The following is a 23,094-nucleotide window of genomic DNA, read 5'->3' on the forward strand; positions in this document are numbered from 1 at the left end:
CCAAAAACTCCACATAACAAAACAGAAAAATATATATAAATTAAAGCTTTACATTTTACTTATATAATGGAACTTTTCACCTCCCCCCCAAGGAAATAGAAAAACAAAGCCTGCTACAGCTACATATTGGTTAAAATATTTAGGTATACCTACTATGTAAAGAGAAAAGGACAGTGAAAGCAAAGGTGATGGCTACAACAAAAACCACTTAGGAATCCAGGCAAGATCTCTTCTCCTTCTTGCTGATACTACTCCCTTTTCTTTTCTGTGCGGTCGAGTCATTGGTGGTACTTGTTTCACTTTGGTTTATTTTCTCTTCCAAAGGCTTGGAAGCCTGTGGTAAGACAAGAAATAAAAGCAATGGCTGTGAATAGTTGAGTTTTACAGCCCTGAGCACCGCTGTGCATTCCCAGCTCTGTGTGTGTACACCTTGGAACACTCTGCACTCCCACAAAGATCAGAACTGACCGTGCTTCCAGCTTTTACACAGTGACCCTTAATTATCCTGCTCCCACTGCTAGAAATTTTAGGAAGGGGGAATGACAGGAGAGCAGGATAACAATTGAGCCTAGAAGTGCCACATACACATATGAGGCAGGTCTCTCTGGTGCTAAGTGTGTTGCTGTAAAGATCTCTTCACCCTGAGCGCTTTTAACAACCCACACAATTAACTTGCAAATGCATCCGGTGCCGGAGTAGTGAGCACCACTCATGGGGCTTCCAGGCGGAGACATCCCCCTCTTGGAAAGCACGCTGTCTGAATCGGGTGCAGGGGGGGAAAGCACCCAGGTAAGGGAGAAGGCCTAAACATAACTGATTTTTGGGGACAGGTTTTGATCTGCTTAAGTGCGATTTATTTTTATGTGACTCCTCTGTGAGATAAGTCAAGGTGCAGAACGGAGGCAGGAAAAGAAGGGTGATGGCAGGAAGGTTGCACTCCACTGGGGATTAGAAAGACTAGTCAGTGAATGGATGAGCAGGTGGAGAACAGGCATAGCTGAGCATAAGGCACAACCACAGCAGAACATGGAGTCTGGTAGGAACAGAGCTGAGAAAGAAACAGGGCTGCAGGATCCCTGGGGAAGGGTTTTATCAGGCTTCAGTCTTACTCGTCCTTCCTTCTTCTTGAGGAGCACTGCAATTATTTGTGAATGAACACATTTATTTGGAAGGAGTAAATCTAATGATCCAAAACACAGAAGGGGAGGAAAGAAAATGCTGCCAAAGACAGCTGCTCAAAGTAATTGTGAAAGGCAAATCGAGACAGGAAAGACTGTTCCCAAAGATGGAGCTATGCTCGGCTGAGAAAGCAGAGCATGTTTCTTACCCTTTTCTGCTGGCTTGCATATTTCTCAGTCCACTCTTTGGCATTGAGCAAGAACAGTTGCTTGTTGTACTTGTACTCCGAGGACTAAATGTAACGAGCAAGACGAAGAGATTTAATACAAACATCACACTGAGAAGCTGGGACTAAGGTCTGGCTTTAGGACTCCTAGAACCAGACCAAAACCACTACAAGCATGCGGCATGAAGCATAAAATTCATTTTGCTTGCTTTCATTTGCTTGAAGAATGCACACTGCTGTTTGCACTGGCAGGCCTGAAGAGAAGACCTTCACCATCTCTTTTCTACTGCTGGCATACACCCTGTGCTGCACGCCCCAGCTGCTTCAGGGAAACGCAGTCATGCCCCCAGGCCTGATCCAGATCAAGCCACAGAACATGCTAGCGTGTTAATCCAGAGTGAGTGAAATGGAAGCACAGCCTAAATCTAACACACTGTTCCTTCCCAGTCTGTGCCCATGGCCACAAGAGAGGAAGAGGAGCTCACGTACTATGTCTGCCATGAGAGGGTCATCAGGGTTGGGCTCTGCCATCAGCAGCTGTATGGAGGTCAGCAGCGTGGAGATGTTCAAGGAAGGTCTCCATGCTCCCTTCAAGGAAACGGGGTGAGAGAAGCAGTTAAGCAGAACAAAACCTGCCCACAGGCTGCCTAGAGAAGCCTCAGGACTTAGAGCGTTTAAACCCAACCTGCCCACAAGCTGCCTCAGGACTTACAGTACCTAATCCCCCATGGAAAACACCAGATCCATTCTCAACACCCAGGCCGTGGCCTCTCCAAGGAAGCCTGGCTGACAACCACAGGCTGTATCCTGCACATCTCTGCTGGGTCGGAATGGGGGTTGCCCATTTTCACAGGGCCACCTAATGCCTTTTGACTCCAGTCCTTAAAACCTTGAAAACTTATATGGAACAAAGAAGGTCATGTTCTAGTCTCTGAACAAAGGAGATGCCACTCAAAAACTTTACTCCCATGCTCCTGTGTAAATAAGTCAGTAGCAAACAGACATTCAATAAGGCTTTTACAAGAAAAAGATAAGGAGTTCATTATCCTCTTCAGGCTCACTTACCCATGCCCAAGTAGCGCTATCTTACCTTTGGTGGTAATTTAAGAACATCCAGGCAAATCCTTCCAGCAGAGTCAATGTTAGGATGATAGATAGGGGTCAGAAAGCGAATCTTCGGGGGCTCAAATGGGTACCTGTAAGGGATAAGTGTTAAGAAACAAAAAAATATTTTTATATTTGTATCACAGTTGCTTCATCACCCAAGCAATGCCATCATTTCCTCCTCCTGGCCATCTACTAAGTGACATCCTTCCCCACAAATTTTTGGGGAAGGCAGTGCTCTGCCTTTGATGCTTTCAGCTGTGTCCGACTAGCACTCTCCTGGGTAGCTTTCCACAAAGAAGCAAACGCAATAGGAAGCTTTCTACTCATAAACGAGCTCCTTTCCAGAAAGTTTGAGACAATATGATAAGGTAGAGATCTTGTCATAGTGCTTTTAGGTTGTTAATCACACATCTTAGGATACCCAATGTGAAATAAGTGTATCAGCCAATGGAAATAGTAATTATGTTCTTTAAATGAAGCCTCTCGCCTTATCAACAACATTCTTTGTTGGGAGGCTAAAGGAAAGACCAAAATGGTAGCACTTATATCAAATATCTTACATCAGTTAAGTTATATTTGATGGAAGCACTACATCAGCTGCTTAACTAGATGTCATTGCTCACCTTTCAGGAACAACTATTTCCAGGTTGAATATTCCTTTCTCATATGGTGTGTCTGCAGCTCCTAAAATTTCTTTAAAAGCAAGATTAAAACATAAGCATTACATTCAAAATCACTTGAATTTGTTCAACAGTCTCCACACACCACCCACAGTTACAGAACTCTTAACACTGCTCAGATCCAGGAATAAAAAAAGTTGTCTTGTTTGTGACCAGTTCCACCCCATGGCAATCAAAACCATACGTAGACCGACCGAGCCATAGGTCAAGCTATGTTTAAATCAAAACAACCCTAAGTGTTTTCCTAAAATTCAACACTTCCATGCAACTTATAAAGTACACACCACCCAGAGAATCCAGACCTAGCAGCAAACTCTAATGCAGCCCTTACTTGTAGAAAGGTCCTGCCAGAGAAGTACATACGTGCTCGTAGGTCATCTAGTTGGTCTTCATTTTGCCAGCAGGTGATGCCTGGAGGTGGCTCTGTGGTCAAGATGGAGAGCTCCCTCTTCAGTCGCGATGCTCTCTGCATTGTGCTGAAACTCGGACAGACTGGATTTTATTGCTGGCAAAATGAGGTGTTAAAAAACAGCACTTAATATTGAGACTTTTTTGGGGTGAAGGAAAATTAACCTGGGTTTCAAGTTGTTATCCTGACATGATAACCAGTCTCAGGAGCTTGTTCCTAGAGCTGCTCTCACACCCAGCTGGAGGAGGAGAACCAAATCCTCACTCTTTATAACCAGTCCTACCCCTCAGTCCCCAGGTGAGTCTAATAAACCCTCTCAGTCCACCACCGGGCTCCACACCCCTAAGGGGACTGTAACACCTGCCCTGGGGCCACCCTTGTCCCTTCATGGACAGGGGTACCCATTGGCCTGTTGGGGCTATCTACCCCCAGAGGTGTCTTAGACTGGGACACCCACCAGTGCCCCCTCCCTCCAGCAGCCAGGGACCCTCTTCCCACGCCAAAGGCACCCCGCTCTCCCTTCCTGTGTAGCAGGAAAACCCAAAGCTGCCTCAGGGATGAGATATTCCCTACTGCAGGAATGTCCTGACACCCCCAAGGCAGGGACTTCCTCCCCCCCTGCCCTCACTCTGCCCTGCAACATCTCCATGGACAGGGAACACTCCCAGCCTACCCCGAGGGTGACAGTGGAGACCTGGCTCACATAACCCACCCCAGACCCAACCACGCACCCCTAAGGAGGGAGAACCCCTCCCTGGCTTAACTACACCCCCCAAGGCCTTGCCTCCCCCCCCCCACCCCGGGCACAATTAACACCACGCAGACCAGAATTTGTGTCGTGTCCGTCCCCGTCCCCCCCCAAAAAAAAACCCCAACCAACTACCCAACCCCTCCTTGGTCTAGCTACATCCCCCCCAGCCTGGCTACCTCCACAGAGAAGGAGTTTCACCCCCTTCCCCTAACAGAACCCCCCCTCCTTCACCCTAATTATCCCCTCACACGGGGACAGGGATTGCACACACACCCCACCCCGGGGGCATAACTGCCCCCTCACAGGGATAGGAATGGCTTCCCCTGGCCTAACACCCCCCCGGCCTCACAGAATCCCAGGAACAGGAACAACCCTGCTGCTTCCCCCGGACTACCTACCTGCCCCCCCTCAGCCTAAATACCCCCCTCAGAGCAACCGCACCCCGGTTTAACGCCCCCCCTCACACACCCGCGGCGTGAGGCGACCCCGGCTGGCGCGCGGCGGAGGCGGGACTTCCCCCGGCGCCTAGGAACGAGGGGGGACGCCTCGCTGGCAGCCCCATCCCACAGCCCGCCACGCCGGCGCTGACTGGCTATCTCCCAGCCCCGCCGTTCGAATTCGAAGTGGAGGGGCGCTGCCATTGGAGGAGACCCACCGGCGGGAGCACAAGCCCCGCCCCTTCAATAAAATCCCGCTGTATGGGCGTGGCTTAGACAGTGCGGGGCGAGCCGCGGGCGCCGGCGGGGCGGCGGGGGAGCGAGGCCTGAGGGGACCCCGAGGCCGCCCCGCCGCCGCCATGGGACGCCGCCGGTCCTGGCCGCCGCCCCCGGCCCCAGCCCACCGGTCCTAAAGCGCGTTAAAGCTCCGCGGGCAGCGGGCAGGGCCCCGATGGGGGCCATCCTCCCCCCCTCTCACTCCCCGCCGCCGAGCGGCTCCTTGCGTAACTGCAGCGGCCCGGCCTGGCCCGGCCCCTCCTCCCCCGGCCGGCGTTGTGTAACCGGGCACCGCGGGGCGAGGGGCCGGGCCAGCCCCCGCCGCCGCGGGACTCCGGGAGCAACCAGACGCCGGGCCCGCTGCGCCTCTACGGGCCGAGGGGCAGGAGGTAAAGGCGGAGGCGTGGGGCCGGGCCGGGGGGGTTGGCGCTGGGGCCGCCTCCTCCGCTCCCGTCCTCGTCCCTTCCCCGCCCGTCTGAAGGCCCCGGCCCGTCCCCCAACACGGGCAGGGGTCCCCGGGCCCCCGAGGGCTGTGGGGGCAGAGCCGGCCAAGCCCCTACACGGGGAGGAGGGGGGTGGGTTTGGGGCTCTTTTCCTGGTGCGACTTAAAATGCCATTTTCTTGTATCAGATGCTATATATAGCACTTTATCACCTAAACTATTAGAACAAGAGAAATAACACAGGGTTTGGATCAACAGCAGCCTCAGGGCTGGCTGGATGTGGAGACTGGGATTATGTAACCAAATTAATGTAAAAAATGGGGATTCTTCTTAAATAAGGAATTGTTCTTAAGCCTGTCAAATCAGAATACAGTTAAACAACTTAATAGTGACAATTACTCCACTTCAAAAGTCCAAACCGCAGTTTCAGAGGGCAGTCGTGAGGCTGCTTTTCCAGGCGGCTGACACCTGTATTTAAAGCTTTATAACTGCATTACTATCACTTCTTAGTGGACAGGTTTCTAGCCAAGGAGAACATCTGTGGTTTGACACACATCAGGAGTGCCTGCAGAGGAAATTAAGCTGTTAAATGTTTTCCTTCCTAGCCTCTGTCCCTACGTGCCCCATCTTGCTCTGCCGGCTCCGAGGGGTGGCGGACCGGAAGGCAGTGAGCTGGCTGCGATCCTCCTCCTCAGGAATTACACAAAAGCCTCGAGTCGCTCAGACCGTCTTTGATGCAGAATCCACCTCGATGCACATATTTATGGTATTTAGGATTGTTTAAACCTGGGTAACTAATTTCCTAATGCTTGTAGGAACAGGAGCAGCGCATTTGGATTCGGATGGTGACACTCTGAGGACCACTGCAGATCTCTGCTTGCAGAGAGAAATGCTTATCAGCAGGAGAGCCGTGATCAGCGATTGTGTGGCATCCTCTCTTCGGGGCAATATGTTGTAAAGACCCTGGAGCATCAGCCAGGTAACCCTTGGGGTAAGGCCCAGTTGTCCTATTTGGGGTTTTCCCTGCTTTCTGTCGTGGTATACTTCTCCCAAAGTGCAGGGATGTATCAGGTGCAAGGTGAATTTTCTGCCTGTGCTGGTTGATTTCTGATGAACAGACATAATCCAGATATGAGGAGTCTGCCTGGCCTTGCTGGGTGAATGGCTGCAAGTCACCAGATCATAGAGAGTTACAAGAGTGACGGTGGATAAATCCCAACACAAAGCTGATCAACAGACAGTGCCTACTCTGCCTTCCCCCGATTACCCTGGAAGATCCTCCTCCTCCTCCTCCTGACGGGGCAGGAGTGTCTGAGGATGCAGTCCCTTGGTGCTGAGCCACCACCTCCTTTCCGACACAGCCTGTAGTGCTGCCAGGCCTGCACCAGTGATCCCGCTGTGTTCCTTGTCACCCAGTGGTGGGTCCCAGCTCCTTACCCAGCCCTGAAACCTCTTTGGCTCCGTGGTCCCTCCGTCCCCAGCATGCTCCAGCCCCCTTTCCTGCAACCCTTGCTCCTCACCAGCTCTGATTCCCCCAGTCCTCTGCACTGGGATCCCCAGAGCTGCTCCTAAACCCGGCCCCTGCTAGCCCTGGCTTGGTGTCCCCCTGCCCTGTGCCCAGTCCCTCCCAGTCCCTGTCCTGGTTCCCATGGCTGTGCCCCACTTGCCCTGCAGGGGATGCCAGCACTGGAAGGGATGGCCTGGGCTCCTCCCCGGGAAACCCAGGGCCATCCCATACAGTGTGTGGGGCTGGGAGGCTCCAGGTTTGGGGTGGCCCCATGGGCTGTGTGGGACCCCAAGTTTGGTGTTGCCCCATAGGTTGTATGGGGCACTGGACTCAGGGTGACCCCATAGGCTATGTGGGGGTGCAGGGCCCTGGGCTTGGGACAGCCCTGTAGGCTGTGTCCTGAGATGGCGGTGTTCCTATAGGCTGTATGGGGAGGCCTCATAGGCTGTGTGGGGCTGTGAGCCTTCACAGGCTGGCTGTGGCCAAGGGGCACTGGGGTTGGGGTGATCCTATGGGCTTTATGGGCCTGCAAGGTCCTGGACTCGGGGTGGCCCTGCAGACCGCGTGGGGCCACAGGGCTTGGGATGGCCCCAAAGGCTGTGGGGGGCCTTGGAGCCCCTGACTCAGGGCAGCCCCTCGGTGAGGCCAGCTGGTGCAGGCTGGTTCTGTGCTCCTGCCACGGGATGCAGGGGACTCTTCTAGCACCCTTTGCACGTGGCTTGCTACCCAAAAGTGCCAGCTGGGTGCTCTCTTGAGCAGCAGGAGAGTTGCCTTGTTTTTCCTGTTCTCCCAGGTCGTGCGGGCAGGGCGGTGCCCGAGTTGGGGCACAAGGCAGAGCACCCTGCAAAGCCCAAACCCCCGTGTTCGGCTATGCACGGTGCTGCCCCGGTCTCATGACCCTGCTAGTTTGCAGGGTTCGTTTATTTGGGGGGGTTGTAACAGTCTGTGTCATGGCCTGGGAGCGCAACTGGGTTTGTCTTGGTGATGCTGATGAGTGTTTTTGGGAACAGGGCAAGCCAGATCATCTTTTACAAGGCTGGTAAAGCTGTTGATTGTGAGTTGAGTCAGGACAAGGGGCTGAGTCACCTGTTGCAGCCATTTGGGAGGGTGTGAAGGGAGCGTTTTGGCTGGAAGAGCTGAACTGGATTAGAGATTGTTGTTTGGTTCTTTGTTAATCCCTAATCTCTTAATTCTTCTCTGGGTGGTAATGCTTGAAATTAGAAGCAGGTGTGGTCCCACCTTGGAGATGGGCATTGAGCTTCCCCCCTTTTATGTGGGAGAGAGCAAGTTGGGGAGATGCTGCTGGGTTTGGTACAAACACAAGGTGGCAGCTGGCCTCATTGTTTCTGTTTGCTGCTGTCTGTGGAGTCCATCACCCCATGAGCAGAGCAGCCAACAGTTGTGGAGCAGTTTCTCAGACTGTGCCCTGAGCTACCCCAGACTGAGAGCTAAGGTTAGCCCTCCTGCCTGTCCTCTAAACTCAGCTGAAGCAGTTCAAAGGGGAATGAATGTTTGCTAATCCCTACATCAGACCCAGTTTAGAAATAAGAGTAGTTTTGTGCAGTTATCACCACCCAGCTCTGCTATGGAGAGAGGAGGGCTTTTCTCCTGACACTTAGAAGCACCATGAGGTCTCCCTGGGCTAGGAAAGATGGATAAAAACTATGGCAAGCTGATGAATTGAGATATTATGCTCTTGTATCAGTGTTGGTTGGGCTGTGCTTTGTTTTCCCTTGTTTCAACTTGAAGCCTTAACAGTCTTGTTTGTTAGGAAACATTTTGTGTCTTTCAGATGTCTCCTACTGAAATCCAGAAACTTTTCACTGCCAGAGCCAGTGTTGTATGAGGTCTCCGATGAGATGAGGGCTCCTGCAGAGTTGTTCTCCTTGCGGCCCATTCTGTACGAACAGGGGCAGAGCTCCTTGAAATCATCTTCTTGCTGTTGATATACGGAGGGTTTGCTGATGGCCACATCTGTGGGGTTATAAAATGTTTTTGCAGTAAACGGAGGTCTGGCAGCTCTGACTGTTTTGATTCCTTTGTTCTGGTGAGCGCTATTGGGATGTAATTTAATCTAGGGATTTAATTTAAGGACTTGAGTGACTCATTTAGGGAAGAAGCCGTTCTCTGTGGAGCAAGGTGATGATACTGCTGCTGAATGGTGGGACCTGGCTGAGGAGACTGAGGAGAGTGGTTTGGTCCCGTTTCTGTTTTCTCTTTCACGAAAACTTATCAAAAGGCAGAAGAGATTTGCAGTAAGAAGCGCTGAGGGCTGTTTGGAGCTCCATTTCTAATTGTTAATTGAGCTTGTTCTTTAATAGGGCTTGTGTATCCCAAAAGCTAAGGGTTTCCTTCCTCTTTTAGCAGGTCTGAGGAGAACAGCCAGGATGCCACATCGCACCATTCATCTTTTCCGGAAGGGACTTCGGCTTCACGACAACCCAACGTTGCTGGCCGCGCTGGAGTGCTCGGAGGTTGTCTACCCTGTCTACATCCTGGACAGAAAGTTCATGACGTCCGTGATGCACATAGGAACCCTGCGGTGGCATTTTCTGCTGCAGTCCCTGGAGGATCTCCAGAAAAACTTGTATCAGCTGGGCTCTTGCTTGCTGGTTATTCAAGGGGAGTATGAGTCTGTTCTTAGAGATCACATCCAGAAGTGGAATATCACACAAGTGACTCTGGATGCAGAGATGGAGCCATTTTACAAGGAGATGGAGGCCAACATACGACGTCTGGGAGAAGAGCTGGGGTTTGAGGTGCTTTCTTTGGTGGGCCACAGTCTTTACAATACCAAACGGTAGGTTTATTTTAGATTTAGCAAGCATCAGGGAGGAAAGGCCAAGTATCTTGGTCTTTCTGGATCCTAATGTGTTCCTTTTGAGAAAATTGGACTGGGATGAACATGGTACTGTTTGCTGGAGAATTTTTGTGCGTTGGTCTGCTGGAAGTAACAGAAGAGATTTTGCACAGATGTTAGGATGTTGGGCTGTGATTTGAGGCTAAAAAGTTTGTTATTTTTTTCCTTTTGGGCAGTTTAATTCACTTAAAAACATTAGTTACTCTTTTAAACAGAATGGAAGAAATTCTTTAACACATTTAATAGGACTTTTATATAAATACTTTGTCAGATTGTAAAAAAATTTTCTAATCAGCTTTCACTGGCTGGCATCCTGGTTCCAAGTTTGCTGTCTCAAGTCCTGAGAGACTGCTCTCGGGATGGATGTACATTCACCCAGGGAAGTTTTACTTGTAAAATCTGTAATTTCCACATTCAGTTGCATGAACTGGGGCTGTTCCAGCCTGTGCTGTCACCTTCCTAACCACTGGCAGCTCCAGCTTCCTTCTTGGTTTATATTATGGTGAAAAGTGATCTTGTTTTATTTAGGATTTTGGACCTGAACAGTGGGACTCCCCCATTAACATACAAGAGGTTCCTTCGCATTCTGTCTCTGCTCGGTGACCCTGAGGTGCCTGTACGAAACCTTACAGCTGAAGACTTCCAGTAAGTAACAGCCAGCCAGCAGGACATTGCAGGTCCTTTTTCTCTGCCTGAAAGAAGAGCCAGGGCCAAATGATAACAGTGTTTTAGATGTTACGTTGCATTACTTCTAGGCATGGAGGTTTATCGATTGTATGTACAGAGGATGTGATTCTGCTATCAGGAGGGGAGAGCAGATGAGAGGTGGCATGGTCCAAAGACTTAAGCTTTTGCAAGGCACATTGATACAAACTTTTAAGGTATATAAAAGTTTCACAGAGGAATGACTAAGGAAGTACAGATCTTTTCTCAAAGGCATGTTCTAGCCTCCTCAAATCAAGATTTAGGGCAGGAATTGGATGAACCACTACAGTTTGTTTTATGCAGGAATTTCGGTGGAATAATCATACTGTTCCCTTCTGGCTTTAAATCTCTTCTCTCCTCCCCTCTGCTGTATGGGAAGGAGGGACTGAGCTCATGTCTCCCAGGACTTGAGAAGAAGCTCAGATTCAAGGATGTCTTATGTTTAGCTCTGCATGAGGAGAGCTCAGTGATCCAAAGGGAGGTAAGGTTGGGGTAGGAGAGAGCTGGCCACTGGGGATGGGACTGCAGATACTTGGGGCTTCTGTGTCAAGTGCCTCCTGTGTGACCTCAACTCTCTGTCAGTAACCTAGGCTTAGTTCTTCCCATCTTGGGGGAATCCCATTAATTCCCAAATCTTGTTCTTGGATAGTCCCATGATAAGATCCATGTAAGTATTGGGATATATCAGTTCCTATATTTTTTTTCTTGCACTGTTTTTTTTTTTTCTTTTTACCCTAATTTGTTTATTTGCACTTCAATTTAATGATGATGAGAGATAAGTGGTTCACATGCTTCCCAGCAGGCCTCTGTTGTGCCAGTGCTCTGAGAGCTGCACTGGCCCCTTCTGTAGGTGTCTGCAACAGAGCTGAGATCAGTTTTTCCAGGTAAGCAGAAAGAGCTCTACTGATCTCTTGAGTTCATTCGTGTTTTTTGAGAAGTCTGCATACCACTGACACTTCCCTGAACCTCCTCTTCTGTGTTTTACAGGGGGAAAAATACCATACACTGATGCTCTTCCAGCCTTACAGCGGGGAGAGGCCTTGGGGAAGCCTCAGCAGCTGAGGCTGCAGAAGAGATGTGGGGGGACTGCTCAGAGGCATGGGCTTAGGGAGCCCCCACGTTGGTTAGGAAGGAGCAGCTGGGGAGGCAGCCCAGGGAGCTGATCTGCCTCCTTCCCTATGAAACGTCTCCCAGAGCAACGTTTCCCCAGAGGCACGGGAGCTGGAGTGGCCTTTGGAGGCAGCACCAGTGCTCCATAATTATGTTTAGAGTCTGAGGAGTCTCTTAGCTCCCTCCCTGGGATTGATGAGACAGCTGGGGGAAGCTGGAGAGGGGATGCCTCTGAGTCTTATGTAGCAGATGGGAAGTGAGAGAGACATCTGAGCTGTGGCGGCTGCAGCCGACTGCTCTGAGCACTGTAATTTCGTGGGTCTGTTCCTTTTCCTTCAATTCGGGCTAGAATTACCTGGAGTGATTGCAGGACAAGCTCACTCTTCCCCAAGTGCAGCCTGCAGTTTCTGGCTGTGCTTTTGCTCCCTTGTGTTCTGGCTGTGCCGTGACAGAGCTAATGGGCAGGGGTCTTCCTCCCTCTTTTGGCTCCGGTTCCCTCTTTGAAAGAGGCCTCTCTTTCACATTAGGAAATGTAGGTCCCCTGACCCGGGCCTTGCTGAGTGTTACAGGGTGCCTCTCCCTGTGGATTTGAAGATACCTGCGGAGAGCCTCTCTCCCTGGAGAGGAGGAGAGACCGAAGGGCTACAGCGCTTGGAGCAACACTTGACTGACCAGGTCAGCCTTGATTTTACATGGGTGATGCTGGTGGCTCTAGGTGAGCTGAAGTTAGTGTCCTCCTTTTATGTGTGGTTGTGTCTGGACCTCGAGAAGCTGCTCAGCCGCAGAGTCCTGTTCCAGCTCTGGCTGAGTTTTCCACTGCCAGGGCTCAGCTCTTGGCAGCCAAGCCTGCCTTGGTGCCGGCTGCTTTTAAGGAGATGCTTTACCCACTCCCAATTTCATAAAGTGGAAAAGATCTTCAGTGCAGTGCTGTTGGACCTAGAGAGCTGTTCCCTGTCTTACAAAATCACCCGGCTCTCTGGGAAGAGCAGAGCTTCACAGCACCCACGGGTGAGATGTGGCCTTGATGTTGGGCTTGGAGGATGTCTGTGTATTTGGAGATCTTTGAGGAGGATGGCAGCCTGGTCTCAAGATTTTGTTCTCCTTGATGGTGGCATTTGGGGGAGGATGGGCAGTGGGAGTATTTTCCATGCATGACATTGAACAGGCCTCTGTGGTGTAGAAGCCAATTGCCAAGAGTTTTTTTCCCTGTTTCACTAGCTGAACATGTGTCACATTGTACTGCCTGAACCTGGATTTCTGTTTTCATTTTAGGGCTGGGTGGCAAGTTTTACTAAACCGAGAACAATCCCAAATTCGCTGCTTCCAAGCACAACAGGCCTGAGCCCATATTTCAGTGTGGGCTGTCTGTCAGTTCGCACCTTTTTTTATAGGTTGTCAAACATTTATGCTCAGGTAAGAAAATAGTTGGTCATAGTTAAGCAAATCTAGCACTCTCACGTGTCTGATGTGGGATTTAACAAGGCTGGGATTTAACACTCGGATCATCTTGGTAGAGACCTGGTGCATCACAAAAATGCTACTTTGCTAATGCCTTCTCATTGTGTCCTATGAAATCTGTGAAGTGGCTTTATATGTTGTGTGAAACGCCTGTGACTATATACAGCTTTTCCCCATTAAGTTTTAGAAATATGAGAAATAGGGAGCAATGAGACCTGGAAGCAGCAGGGAAGCCCAGGAAAACCCTCCTAAAATTCAAGGAGTTCAAGACATCTGCCTGATGTTTAAGTGAAGTTTTTGATCGGTTTAGCCTGTTCAAGGAGTTTTGTTTTTAGAAAGCATCTGTTTACATCTTAGACAAGTTTTAACTATAGCATAAGCCAAACCCAACTTCTGAAAACTTGTTTGGTTATTAAGAAAAAGTATGGTTGAAACCAACCCAAGAAACCCTGAACCTCCTTCTTAAGAGTATCTCTTGAGACATGGTTGAGGCATCTGAATTCGGCTAGCCAAGCAGTTAATATGTTAATAAATGCATGTTTAGTTTAACAAATCCCAGTGTGACACCATTTTGGAAGGTAGATAGAGAATGTTTGAGGTAACATTGAGGTCTAACAGAGTTCAGCTTTGCTTTTGGGCGTATAGCATTGCTTCAGATCTTTGATTTCTTTAGCTTTCATGGTAAAGTGCCATGAAGCCAGTAGTGTAGTTAGATTAATCTTCATTTTATGGGCCTGACAGTCACAAACTGAGTGAGACTGCAATGGTGTATATGAACCAAAGCTTTCACCTCATCTGTGTTTTGCAGGCCAAGCATCACTCTCTGCCCCCGGTGTCGCTTCAAGGGCAGCTTCTGTGGAGGGAATTCTTCTATACGGTGGCATCAGCAACACCAAATTTCACCAAAATGGCTGGGAACCCCATCTGCCTTCAGATCAGTTGGTATGAGGATGCGGAGCGGCTCCACAAATGGAAAACGGTAACAAGATGCATTGCCACAACTGCTGTGTTTCAGTTTAGTTTTTCTATTGCCTTGGGATTGGTCTCTGCTGGCTGCTTACAGCAGTGTGTAGGGAAGAAGTGTAATGAAACTGTCAGTGGGAGGGCTGATGTTTCTTTTCTGCTGCAGGCACAGACAGGGTTCCCATGGATCGATGCGATTATGACCCAGCTGCGCCAGGAAGGCTGGATCCATCATCTTGCTCGGCACGCTGTTGCCTGCTTCCTGACACGGGGGGACCTTTGGATCAGCTGGGAAGAGGGCATGAAGGTTCACTTCTGGTTTTTTGTTTTCTTGGTTCTGAGAAACCCCTACAAAACGTGAGCCTGGCAGTGGGAGGTGGTACTGTAGAGCAGTGCTTCATTACTGAGCCTTGCTAGAAATCTCATGGTCTCTCGCTCAAGTCCGAGCCCTGCTGCACTCAGTGCAGCAGTGAGAGGTCATTCCCGTCCCCAAGGCCTGATGATTTTTGGATGATGGGGATATTGGAGACCTGCTCAGTCTACAGCAGGCCTCAAAGCCAGACATTTGGGCTTTGGGTTGCCCTGTCTTCCTTCTGGCAAACTGTCTTGCTGGAGAGCCTTCCCTGTGTGCCCTGTGAGAAGGGTAGCCCAGACCAGCACGGTGCTGTGCTTTTAGCAGCAAGCTTCACCTTTCATCTCCCAGCCTGTTTTTGTTTATTTTTTGCAATTTAGCCATTTCAGGGGTGTTTCTCTCTTTCTCTTCCCATCCCTGAAGTGCAGGTGTTCGAAGAGCTGCTGTTAGATGCTGACTACAGCATCAACGCAGGGAACTGGATGTGGCTGTCGGCCAGCGCATTCTTCCACCAGTACACGCGGATCTTTTGCCCCATCCGCTTTGGGAAGCGCACAGACCCTGAGGGGCAGTATATTCGGTAGGGCGATGCACAGCATGGCACTGTCTGCTCCGTTAGAGCTTCCCTGGCTCCTCTTACAGCAGGAGCTGATGAACTCAGTCTGTTTGAAATGCATACACCTGTGAAACAGGGGTCATAGCAATGATTTTATTTAACACATAAGGAAACTGAGGCACAGAGAAGCAGAGAGACATACCCATGGTTGCACAGGTGGTGACTGAGCAGGGCATTGTATTGCTTTGTGAGCACTTGTTGGCTCCAGCGCTGTGTTTGATCACCTGGCTGACTCCTCTTTCTAAAGGACTTGAGTAAAACTTCTCACAGATCCCCCTGCTCCAGGCTGTGCTGTGTTTCTTGGGTTTGTAGGTGGTCTGATTAATTTCAGACACTTATGTTTTATTTTCCACTCTGAGTGGGTCCTCTTTGCTTCAGAGTCTCAGTTTCCTTATCTCTCGATAAGGTACTGATGGGCTTTCTCGTAAGTAGTGGGTGATTTTACCACTGATTGTGGTAGGACCAGACTGTGTTGATGTTGAGCAAATAACTCCATTTCCCCACATCTCCTCTTCCTCACATCCTGTCTAGCTTTGGGTATTGTCGAGGGGAAGCCTGTGCTGACATACCTGACAGAGTGGGACAGAAAATTACTTTCCCATACTGTAAGAATTTTTTAGATTTTTTTAATGAGTTTGTTTTTGAAATTTATTGAAGTTGAGGATGAAATGTCAGTGAAAATGTTAAAAACCAAAATATTTTGGATGAACTAAAAACTGAAGGAATATTTTAATCAACCCATTTATTGTATGTTGTAAAATTAACTTTTGGAAGGTATCACCCTATTGAGGTTTCAGAGCATAAAAACAGTTCTTTTGTGCAAAATTAATCAGAACTTTCCCATGGATTGTAGTATCAATATGATCACCAAGAATTAATATGGCATAGGTTGGTTTACACTTCTCTTAAATGCATGAATGTTTGTGTGCAAGATTATAAAACCCCATATTATTCCTGTTTTATAGGAAATACTTGCCTATACTAAAGAACTTTCCCTCCAAGTACATCTATGAGCCCTGGACAGCAACTGAAGAGGAGCAGAAGCAAGCAGGGTGTATCATAGGTAATTCATTCAAATACCTTGCTAAGGATTTTGCTGCTGCTAACTGTCCAAAATAATTACATGCGTGAAATGGAAGCATCACACTTCCAACACAAGTCATGCATTTATCTTCTGAAAGTGGATTAATTCAGCAGTCTACCTTCTGCCAATTCTCCTTTAAAGTTTTTTACTGGAGTCTAATTTCAAAGTACATATTTTTGCCTCAACTTCATGTCCTAAAACTATCGGATCACTCTGAGCTGTTGCTTTTGTATTTTTCTGTCTGGGATGCTTGGCTGTCTTTAAATAGTACCTGAACATCTTGTGCTTTTATGCTTGCTCTAATGCATCTTTGAAGTCTCTTAAAAGCTTATGTCTAAATGGGAACTCTTACACCTTGATGGAGAGAAATAGGCACTTCTGAAGTGTGGGTCATTTGGTCTATCTTAGCTGCCATTTATTTTAAGAAAAGCTGCAAGCATTTGCCCTGGTGCAAATTCAGTGAAACATCCTTGATTAGCTCTGTAAAGGCTGCTGTCTCCATGTTGCACCAGGTCAAGATTACCCCTTCCCAATGGTGAACCACAAGGAAGCCAGCGACCACAACCTGCAGCTGATGAAACAGGTCAGAGAGGAACAGTACAGAACAGCCCAGCTCACGAGAGGTAAGAGGTGCTGCGGCACTGGATGATCAGTGTACTGTGTTGCAGAGGCTGTCACCAGCTTTAGTGGTTGATTTTGTGTTGATTTCCAGGATGCCTTTCCTCTTGATTACCAACACCATGTGCTGCTCTTCTAGTAACTGTTAAAATGGGAAACCAGAGGTTGAGCAGTGTTCCTTTCCTTCTGGCTGCTCTTGCAGGATGGGAACTTGCTTGTGCCTGCTGGAGGAATGCCTTCCCAAAAGCAAACCTTCTCTACCTTCCACAGGTCTGCACAAACGGACTCCCCAGCCCCCAGGTTTGCGAGGTATATCTCCAAGGTGCAGAAATCTCTGCAGCTCTGCCCATGCCTCTTGCGAACCAGAACATCATTGTTTGTCCTTTTTACCATAATCTACTCTGCCCCGTAGCAGGAATTATTTGAGATTCCCACTGACTGCTAATGAGCGGAAAGCCCTTGAGTGCTGAACTGCTCGAAGAAATTTACCTTTTGACCTTGTTTTTTAAGTAGGTTAAGCATATGCATAACAAACCAGTAGTTATGAGGTAAGACTGGAACACTCAAACTTTGGGGGAGCTTGAATTCATTAGGTATTTTCAATCACACAGATATTTCACTTATATGGCACCTGTGCTCTTAAAATTGAAATCCTAGGGCCTGTGATGAGCTCTTAGCCTCAGAGGAATCTTCTGCAGGAAGGAAAGTGAAGCAACACTTTTGTATTTAAGAGTATGTCATAGCAGCCTCTGTATATATTACAGAAATCCAACATGCAGCAGCTGAGGGGAGTTTAAGTACTCTTGCCCCAATTGTTATGGACAGAAGGAATTAATTGTTCCCAATCCTGTGCATACTAATGTATCCAGGAGGTTGCATCTTGGTACCTTCCAGATATAACCAATATATGTTGACAGTTCTCCCACAAACACTGCGGTATAGGGGAGTAAATGTTGTTGTGGTTGCTCTTGGGAGATAGGGAAAGCCAAAGTCCCCTATTCTAGGGGACCACAGTCCCCTATTCCCAGTGTTGTTCTTGTTGCATGTAAACAGAAGCATTTTCTGGCACGCTTTGTAACTTTGCTTGCTACTGTCATTGCGGGCTGTTGCACTGAAGTCGGAGAAGGACTTGCAAACTTTAATTCTTCTTTCCTTCTTGCCATAGACGATACAGATGACCCAATGGAAATGAAGGTAAAGCGTGACCACTCTGAAGAAAATGTATCAAAAGGAAAAGTGGCCAGGATGACAGAACAAACCAAGATCCCATCAGGGATTACTCATTGGGAACCAAAAAATGGCAAAAGGGGAGAGCCAGAGGCCAGCTGAACTGGACAAACTGTACACAGTGCTTTGCCCCGCAAATGGTGCCTCTTATTGTGAACTGACCTCCAAGAAAAGTGTCGTATCTTGAATGTGTTTGTTAGTGTAGTTATTTTGAATGAAATTGTGTGTCTGTGAGTGGCTTACAAGCCATTTGTTGCAGCAGTTGGGTAAATTCAGGTGGTGACTGGTTGGCTGGTTTTGGCTGGGATAGAGTTAATTTTCTTCACAGTAGCTAGTATGAGGCTATGTTTTGGATTTGTGCTGAAAACAGTGTTGATAACACAGGGATGCTTTCGTTACTACTGAGCAGTGTTTACACACAGTCAAGGTCTTTTCTGCTTCTCACACTGGGAGAGTGTAGGCTGGTGGTGCACAAGAAGTTGGGAGGAGGCACAGCCAGGACAGCTGACCCCAGCTGACCAAAGGGATGTTCCAGACCACATCACGTCATGTGCAGCCTATAAAGCTGGGGGAAGAAGGAGGAAGGGTGAATGTTTGGAGTGATGGCGTTTGTCTTCCCAAGTCACCGTTACGCATGTGGAGCCCTGCTTTCCTGGAGATGGCTGAACCTGCCTGCCGATGGGAAGTAGTGAATGAATTCCTTGTTCGCTTTGCTTGCGTGCACAGCTTTTGCTTTACCTATTAAACTGTCTTTATCTCAGCCCACAGGTTTTCTTACTTTTACCTTTCTGCTTCTCTCCCCCATCCCACTGTGAGGGAGGTGAGTGAGTGGCTGCGTGGTGCTTAGTTGCCGGCTGGCATTAAACCATGACAGTCCTTTTTGGTGCCCAAGTGGGGCTCGAAGGGTTTGAGATAATGACAGATTTGATTGGAATGCGCTAGATCAAATTTATAGCTGTTATTGCTGTTTAGGTTTTAATTGGCAGGCTCCTGTGCTTGCATGGGGCTTGCTTGTCTCACTGTCTGTTAGAGTCTAGTGCTCGTTGGTGGCTGCTTTTTGCTTTCGCTGTTTGCTGTACTGCTGATCATCTTACTCTGCTGTGCCTGGGAACATTTTGATAACAGCAATGGCAATGCGCCTGGGCTGGCAGATGGCCAGGGCATCGCTGCTGTTTCTATGCTGCTGTAGCAGACAGGCTGGAACTCCAGTGTGAACTCAAGTTGAAGGGACTGTGACCTGTGGATGAGTCCACATGGGAGCAGGACACCCCGAAGCATCTGTGACCGTTGGATAAGTCCATACCTGAGCATGTATATCTTGAAGTGTCTGTGGCTGTGGTTATGTCTATGCCACAGCAGGTATACCTCTGAAGGCGTTGTGGCCCAAGGATAAGTCCATGCTAGAGAAGTTACACCTCAAAGCATCTGTGGCTGTGGGTAAGTCCACGCTGCAGCAGGTACACCTTGAAGCATCCGTGGCTGTTCATGAGGTCATGCTGGAGCACCTCAAAGCACATGGCCATGGATAAGCCCATGACAGAACAGGTACACCCCTGGAGGGACCGCAGCCATGGGTAAGGCCATGTTGGAGCAGGTTTACTTCTGAAGGTACTGTGGCTGTGCATAAGGCCATGCTGGAGCAGGTATATCTCTGAAGGCATTGTTGCCCATGGATAAGGCCACGCTAGAACAGGTGCACCTCAAAGTGACTGTAGATAAGTCTACGCCACAGCAGGTATACCTCTGGAGAGGCTGTGGCCCATAGATAAGGCTCCACTTGGAGCAGGTACACGCCTAAGGGACTGCTGTCTGTGGATAAGTCTAAGCTGGAGCAGGGGCAAGGGGAGGAGTTTGTTGCAATGTTAAACCCTATGGTCTGGTCCAAAGGGACCAAGGGTGGAGATTTTAATAGAAATACATTTAAATTGTTGTAACCTGGGATCTGAGTTGTGTGTTAGGGGAATTACTATAGCAGGAACCACCTGAAACAATGGAGGACAAGCCTTACAAGAAGCAGTGCAAGTGCAGCAGTGACCTGACCTGAGCTGGCTTTGGTGCCCAGTAATTTCATGCAACACAGCACCCCTCCTGTCCTTAGTGACCACCATAAGAGATGGAGCCCAAAGTCATGGACTAGATGAACTCAGTGGACATTTATGGACATTTTACAGACATTTCACAGGGGTGGTCCATAGACTAAGGGAATGATATCTGTGTTATTGTATCAAAGGATGGGATGGGTGGTGGTGGCTAATGAGAATGTATTGGATAGTGTGAGACCTGAGCATGATGTAAATGGTGTGGAATAAGGGGTGGAGAATGTGCTAGTTTTGGCTGGGATAGAGTTAATTTTCTTCACAGTAGCTGGTATGGGGCTATGTTTTGGACTTGTGTTGAAAACAGTGTTGATAATACAGGGCTGTTTTCGTTACTGCTGAGCAGTGCTTACACACAGTCAAGGTCTTTTCTGCTTCTCACATTGCGAGAGTGTAGGCTGGGGGTGCATAGGAAGCTGGGAGGAGGCACAGCCAGGACAGCTGACCCCAACTGACCAAAGGGGTGTTCCAGACCATATCACGTCATGCTCAGCATATAGAGCTGGGGGAAGAAGGTGGAAGGGGGAATGTTCGGAATGATGATGTTTTGTCTTCCCAAGTCACCGTTACGCATGGTGGAGCCCTGCTTTCCTGGAGATGGCTGAACCTGCCTGCCGATTGGAAGTAGTGAATGAATTCCTTGTTTTGCTTTGCTTTCATGTGCAACTTTTGCTTTACCTATTAAATTGTCTTTATCTCAGCCCACAGGTTTTCTCACTTTTACCCTTCTGCTTCTTTCCCCCATCCCACTGTGAGGGACCATCTGTGTGGTGCTTAGTTGCCGGCTGGCATTAAACCACGACACTGGTTTTGATAGGACATGTTGCTATAGCATTGTTCAAATCCACTTGATGTTCATGCATCTGTATAAATAATCTTAAGGATAAATACTAGTCTTTCCAACATGCCAGATAAGTATCAGTTGAAGAATATATGCACATTAATGTGTTCACACATTAGTGTTAAATGCATGATTTGCCTGTCTTGTAGAGACAGAGGCTTAGGGGTTTTCAGATACGGTTTTTAAGTTCACAGTTTGTGCTTGCAGTCCCCAGTTTGGGGAGGTACAGCAGAATGCAGCCCGTTGTAAGGTTGTGTGTATGACTTGAATGGGACTTCTTACGCATTTTAAGGGCAACGTTGCAAAATCTCACACTGAGTTAGGGCTGATGTACAGCTTCCTTCACCATAACTCTCCTTGTTGGCTAATCCCTCTAGAACTGTAGGGTAGATATTATTTCTATCATGTACCACATGTAAAAATTTACCCTTCTGTTGCAGTGTCTCGTTGTGAAGTTTCACAAGGCTGGATTAGTCAATTATCTTTGTTATGGTTGGGGTTTTGGTGAGGGTGGGGGGAGTGGAGTGGGTTTTTAATCACCGTAGGTACTATTTTTGGTTTTAAAGGAAATAAAAATGATTTTTGACATGAAAAATGTAAGGTCTCTAGAGTAATCTGTTATCACAATCAGCATCCATCGGTCCTCTGTGGAAACCTGGCTGCGTGACAACTCCAGCAGGAATCCAGTGCACCCAAACTCCTTCCCTTTGAAAGCATCTGTGAACCTAGTGCAGAAGCAGCACAGGACCCATGTGCACCAGGAGGAGGCCAAACACTGCTCCTAGCTGCATCTTCCAATGCTGCTGGTGTGCTGGTGACCTGCAGGACCTGTCAGGGAAATGCACAATGGCAGCAGAGTGGTGTTGCCTTCTGCTTCTACAGTAAATACAAAAGCTGCAAGGACTGTCAGACTGATCTGAGAGGCTTGTCATACCCTCCTGCTGCACCGCTCCCGCATCGAGCTCCTGGAGGTGCTGATGTTAGTCAACATTTTAGCTCTTCAGCAAACCTAATGACTTGCAAGAATGACCAGAATGAAAGGCAGTTACTGAACCCTTGATGAGAGGGAGAAGGCCAATGCAGTGCTTGTTACTTTGGGGAAGATGACTACTGCTCTGAAGCCTTCTGGCATCCACCATCTTTTTAATTGGGTTCCTTCCTGTGCTCGAAGGGATTTATTGCATCTGGGTCTGCAGTGCAGTAGCCCAGTGCAGGTGGCCACAGGAATGCGGAGCTGGTTCTTGCCTCATGTTTTAAGGCATAGTTGTTGCCTTCAAACCTTAAATGGGCTGCTCTTCGGTTACCTAAAACATCTCTACCTTGGAGTGCTTTGTGTCACCTGAGCTTCATTGTGAGCCCTAGGAACTGCCTAATACAGCAGAAGATGGGACCATCAGCAGCTGTCGAATGTCTTTTGCTGCTCAGCATTGCCTCTAATGTGGTGCAGGAGATGACTTTGGATGCTCAATGGTCATGAATGTGCATGCAGCCAGAGTGGCATCCACCCTAGGAGGAGAGACTTTCAACCATGCAGGTGGCCCTGGTCAGCCATCAAAGGAATCAGGAGGATCGAGGCCTCTTTGGGACTCCTTCTGTTGCAAAGCAGCTGCATGATCTGGTCTTTGGTTGGAAGGAATAGGGCTTGTGCCTGCTAAGGAGTTGAGGTAGGAGTAGGAGCAATGTTTGAGCAAGAAACAGCAAGGGCAATTGTACTCTGAGACAGCTGCTTCTGGCTGATAAAGTAGCAATGGAGAAGTTCCTGTGAAGCAGAAGGACTGAGGTCTAGTTTATGACCTCATGGCAAAAAGACTTGCTTAGTAAAAATGAATTACTTAAAGAGAGTATTTGTCTCTGCACCTTCTTTTTCTCTGCTGTGGGGAGCCTGACCTTGGAGGCAACAGTATTTGCATGTGGAATTGGTCAGATTTTGAGCCAATAAAATGCACCTGGCTTTCTGCTGATGCAGATCTCTGAGTTCTGGGGCATGGAGATGAGTGATGGTGTCTTTGCTGTGCATGCCTGGTGTGAGGCATAGCCACTCCAGCTTAGCAGTGGTAATATCTGAATTTAGCTCATCTTAAGTGCATTTACTACAGTAGGGAAAGGTGTTTGATGAAGATTGATCTTGTTTGATTTCCCCTCCCCCCCCCGCCACTCCTGCCCCTCCCTTGGCTCCATCACTCCTCTCCAACATGCAGAAAGCTTCTATG

The 23,094-nt window shown here is 48.6% G+C and overlaps 2 protein-coding genes across 6 annotated transcripts; one reads left to right on the forward strand and one right to left on the reverse strand.

Moving 5' to 3' along the window:
- Window positions 1–36: 36 nt before the first annotated feature.
- On the reverse strand, window positions 37–4,819 carry UBE2T (ubiquitin conjugating enzyme E2 T). Its single transcript, XM_069771995.1, has 7 exons — window positions 4,761–4,819; window positions 3,496–3,637; window positions 3,076–3,145; window positions 2,436–2,541; window positions 1,835–1,933; window positions 1,328–1,411; window positions 37–334 (listed from the first exon to the last, which is right to left on the reverse strand). Exons 2-7 carry the CDS (start codon window positions 3,602–3,604, stop codon window positions 209–211), a joined length of 594 nt encoding a protein of 197 aa, XP_069628096.1. The 5' UTR covers window positions 3,605–3,637; window positions 4,761–4,819; the 3' UTR covers window positions 37–208.
- A 279-nt stretch (window positions 4,820–5,098) lies between these two features.
- LOC104320915 (cryptochrome-1) lies at window positions 5,099–21,479 on the forward strand. 5 transcript variants are annotated; one of them, XM_069771971.1, is made up of 14 exons: window positions 5,100–5,394; window positions 6,263–6,438; window positions 8,747–9,001; window positions 9,319–9,754; window positions 10,343–10,459; window positions 12,157–12,304; window positions 12,902–13,042; window positions 13,896–14,066; window positions 14,217–14,357; window positions 14,831–14,982; window positions 15,984–16,081; window positions 16,615–16,725; window positions 16,991–17,029; window positions 17,886–21,479. In XM_069771971.1, exons 4-14 carry the CDS (start codon window positions 9,342–9,344, stop codon window positions 18,047–18,049), a joined length of 1,695 nt encoding a protein of 564 aa, XP_069628072.1. In that variant the 5' UTR covers window positions 5,100–5,394; window positions 6,263–6,438; window positions 8,747–9,001; window positions 9,319–9,341; the 3' UTR covers window positions 18,050–21,479. The 5 variants fall into 5 exon arrangements, with proteins under 5 accessions (XP_069628074.1, XP_069628072.1, XP_069628069.1 ...); XM_069771973.1 differs by lacking the exon at window positions 8,747–9,001 and having other exon boundaries at window positions 5,099–5,394; window positions 16,923–17,029; XM_069771968.1 differs by lacking the exon at window positions 8,747–9,001.
- The last annotated feature ends 1,615 nt before the right edge of the window (window positions 21,480–23,094 follow it).

The sequence above is a fragment of the Haliaeetus albicilla genome, chromosome 26, assembly GCF_947461875.1.
Source record: "Haliaeetus albicilla chromosome 26, bHalAlb1.1, whole genome shotgun sequence".
In the NCBI taxonomy this organism is placed as follows: Eukaryota; Metazoa; Chordata; class Aves; order Accipitriformes; family Accipitridae; genus Haliaeetus; species Haliaeetus albicilla.

Coding starts and splice junctions, on each gene's coding strand:
- UBE2T (XM_069771995.1), bottom strand. CDS start 3,604: ATGCAGAGAGCATCGCGACTGAAGAGGGAGCTCTCCATCTTGACCACA. Junction 3,146..3,495: donor ACTAGATGACCTACGAGCAC/GTATGTACTTCT, acceptor TTGCTTTTAAAG/AAATTTTAGGAGCTGCAGAC. Junction 1,412..1,834: donor ACCCTCTCATGGCAGACATA/GTACGTGAGCTC, acceptor CGTTACATTTAG/TCCTCGGAGTACAAGTACAA.
- LOC104320915 (XM_069771971.1), top strand. CDS start 9,342: ATGCCACATCGCACCATTCATCTTTTCCGGAAGGGACTTCGGCTTCAC. Junction 12,305..12,901: donor AGCAACACTTGACTGACCAG/GTCAGCCTTGAT, acceptor TTTTCATTTTAG/GGCTGGGTGGCAAGTTTTAC. Junction 13,043..13,895: donor TGTCAAACATTTATGCTCAG/GTAAGAAAATAG, acceptor TGTGTTTTGCAG/GCCAAGCATCACTCTCTGCC.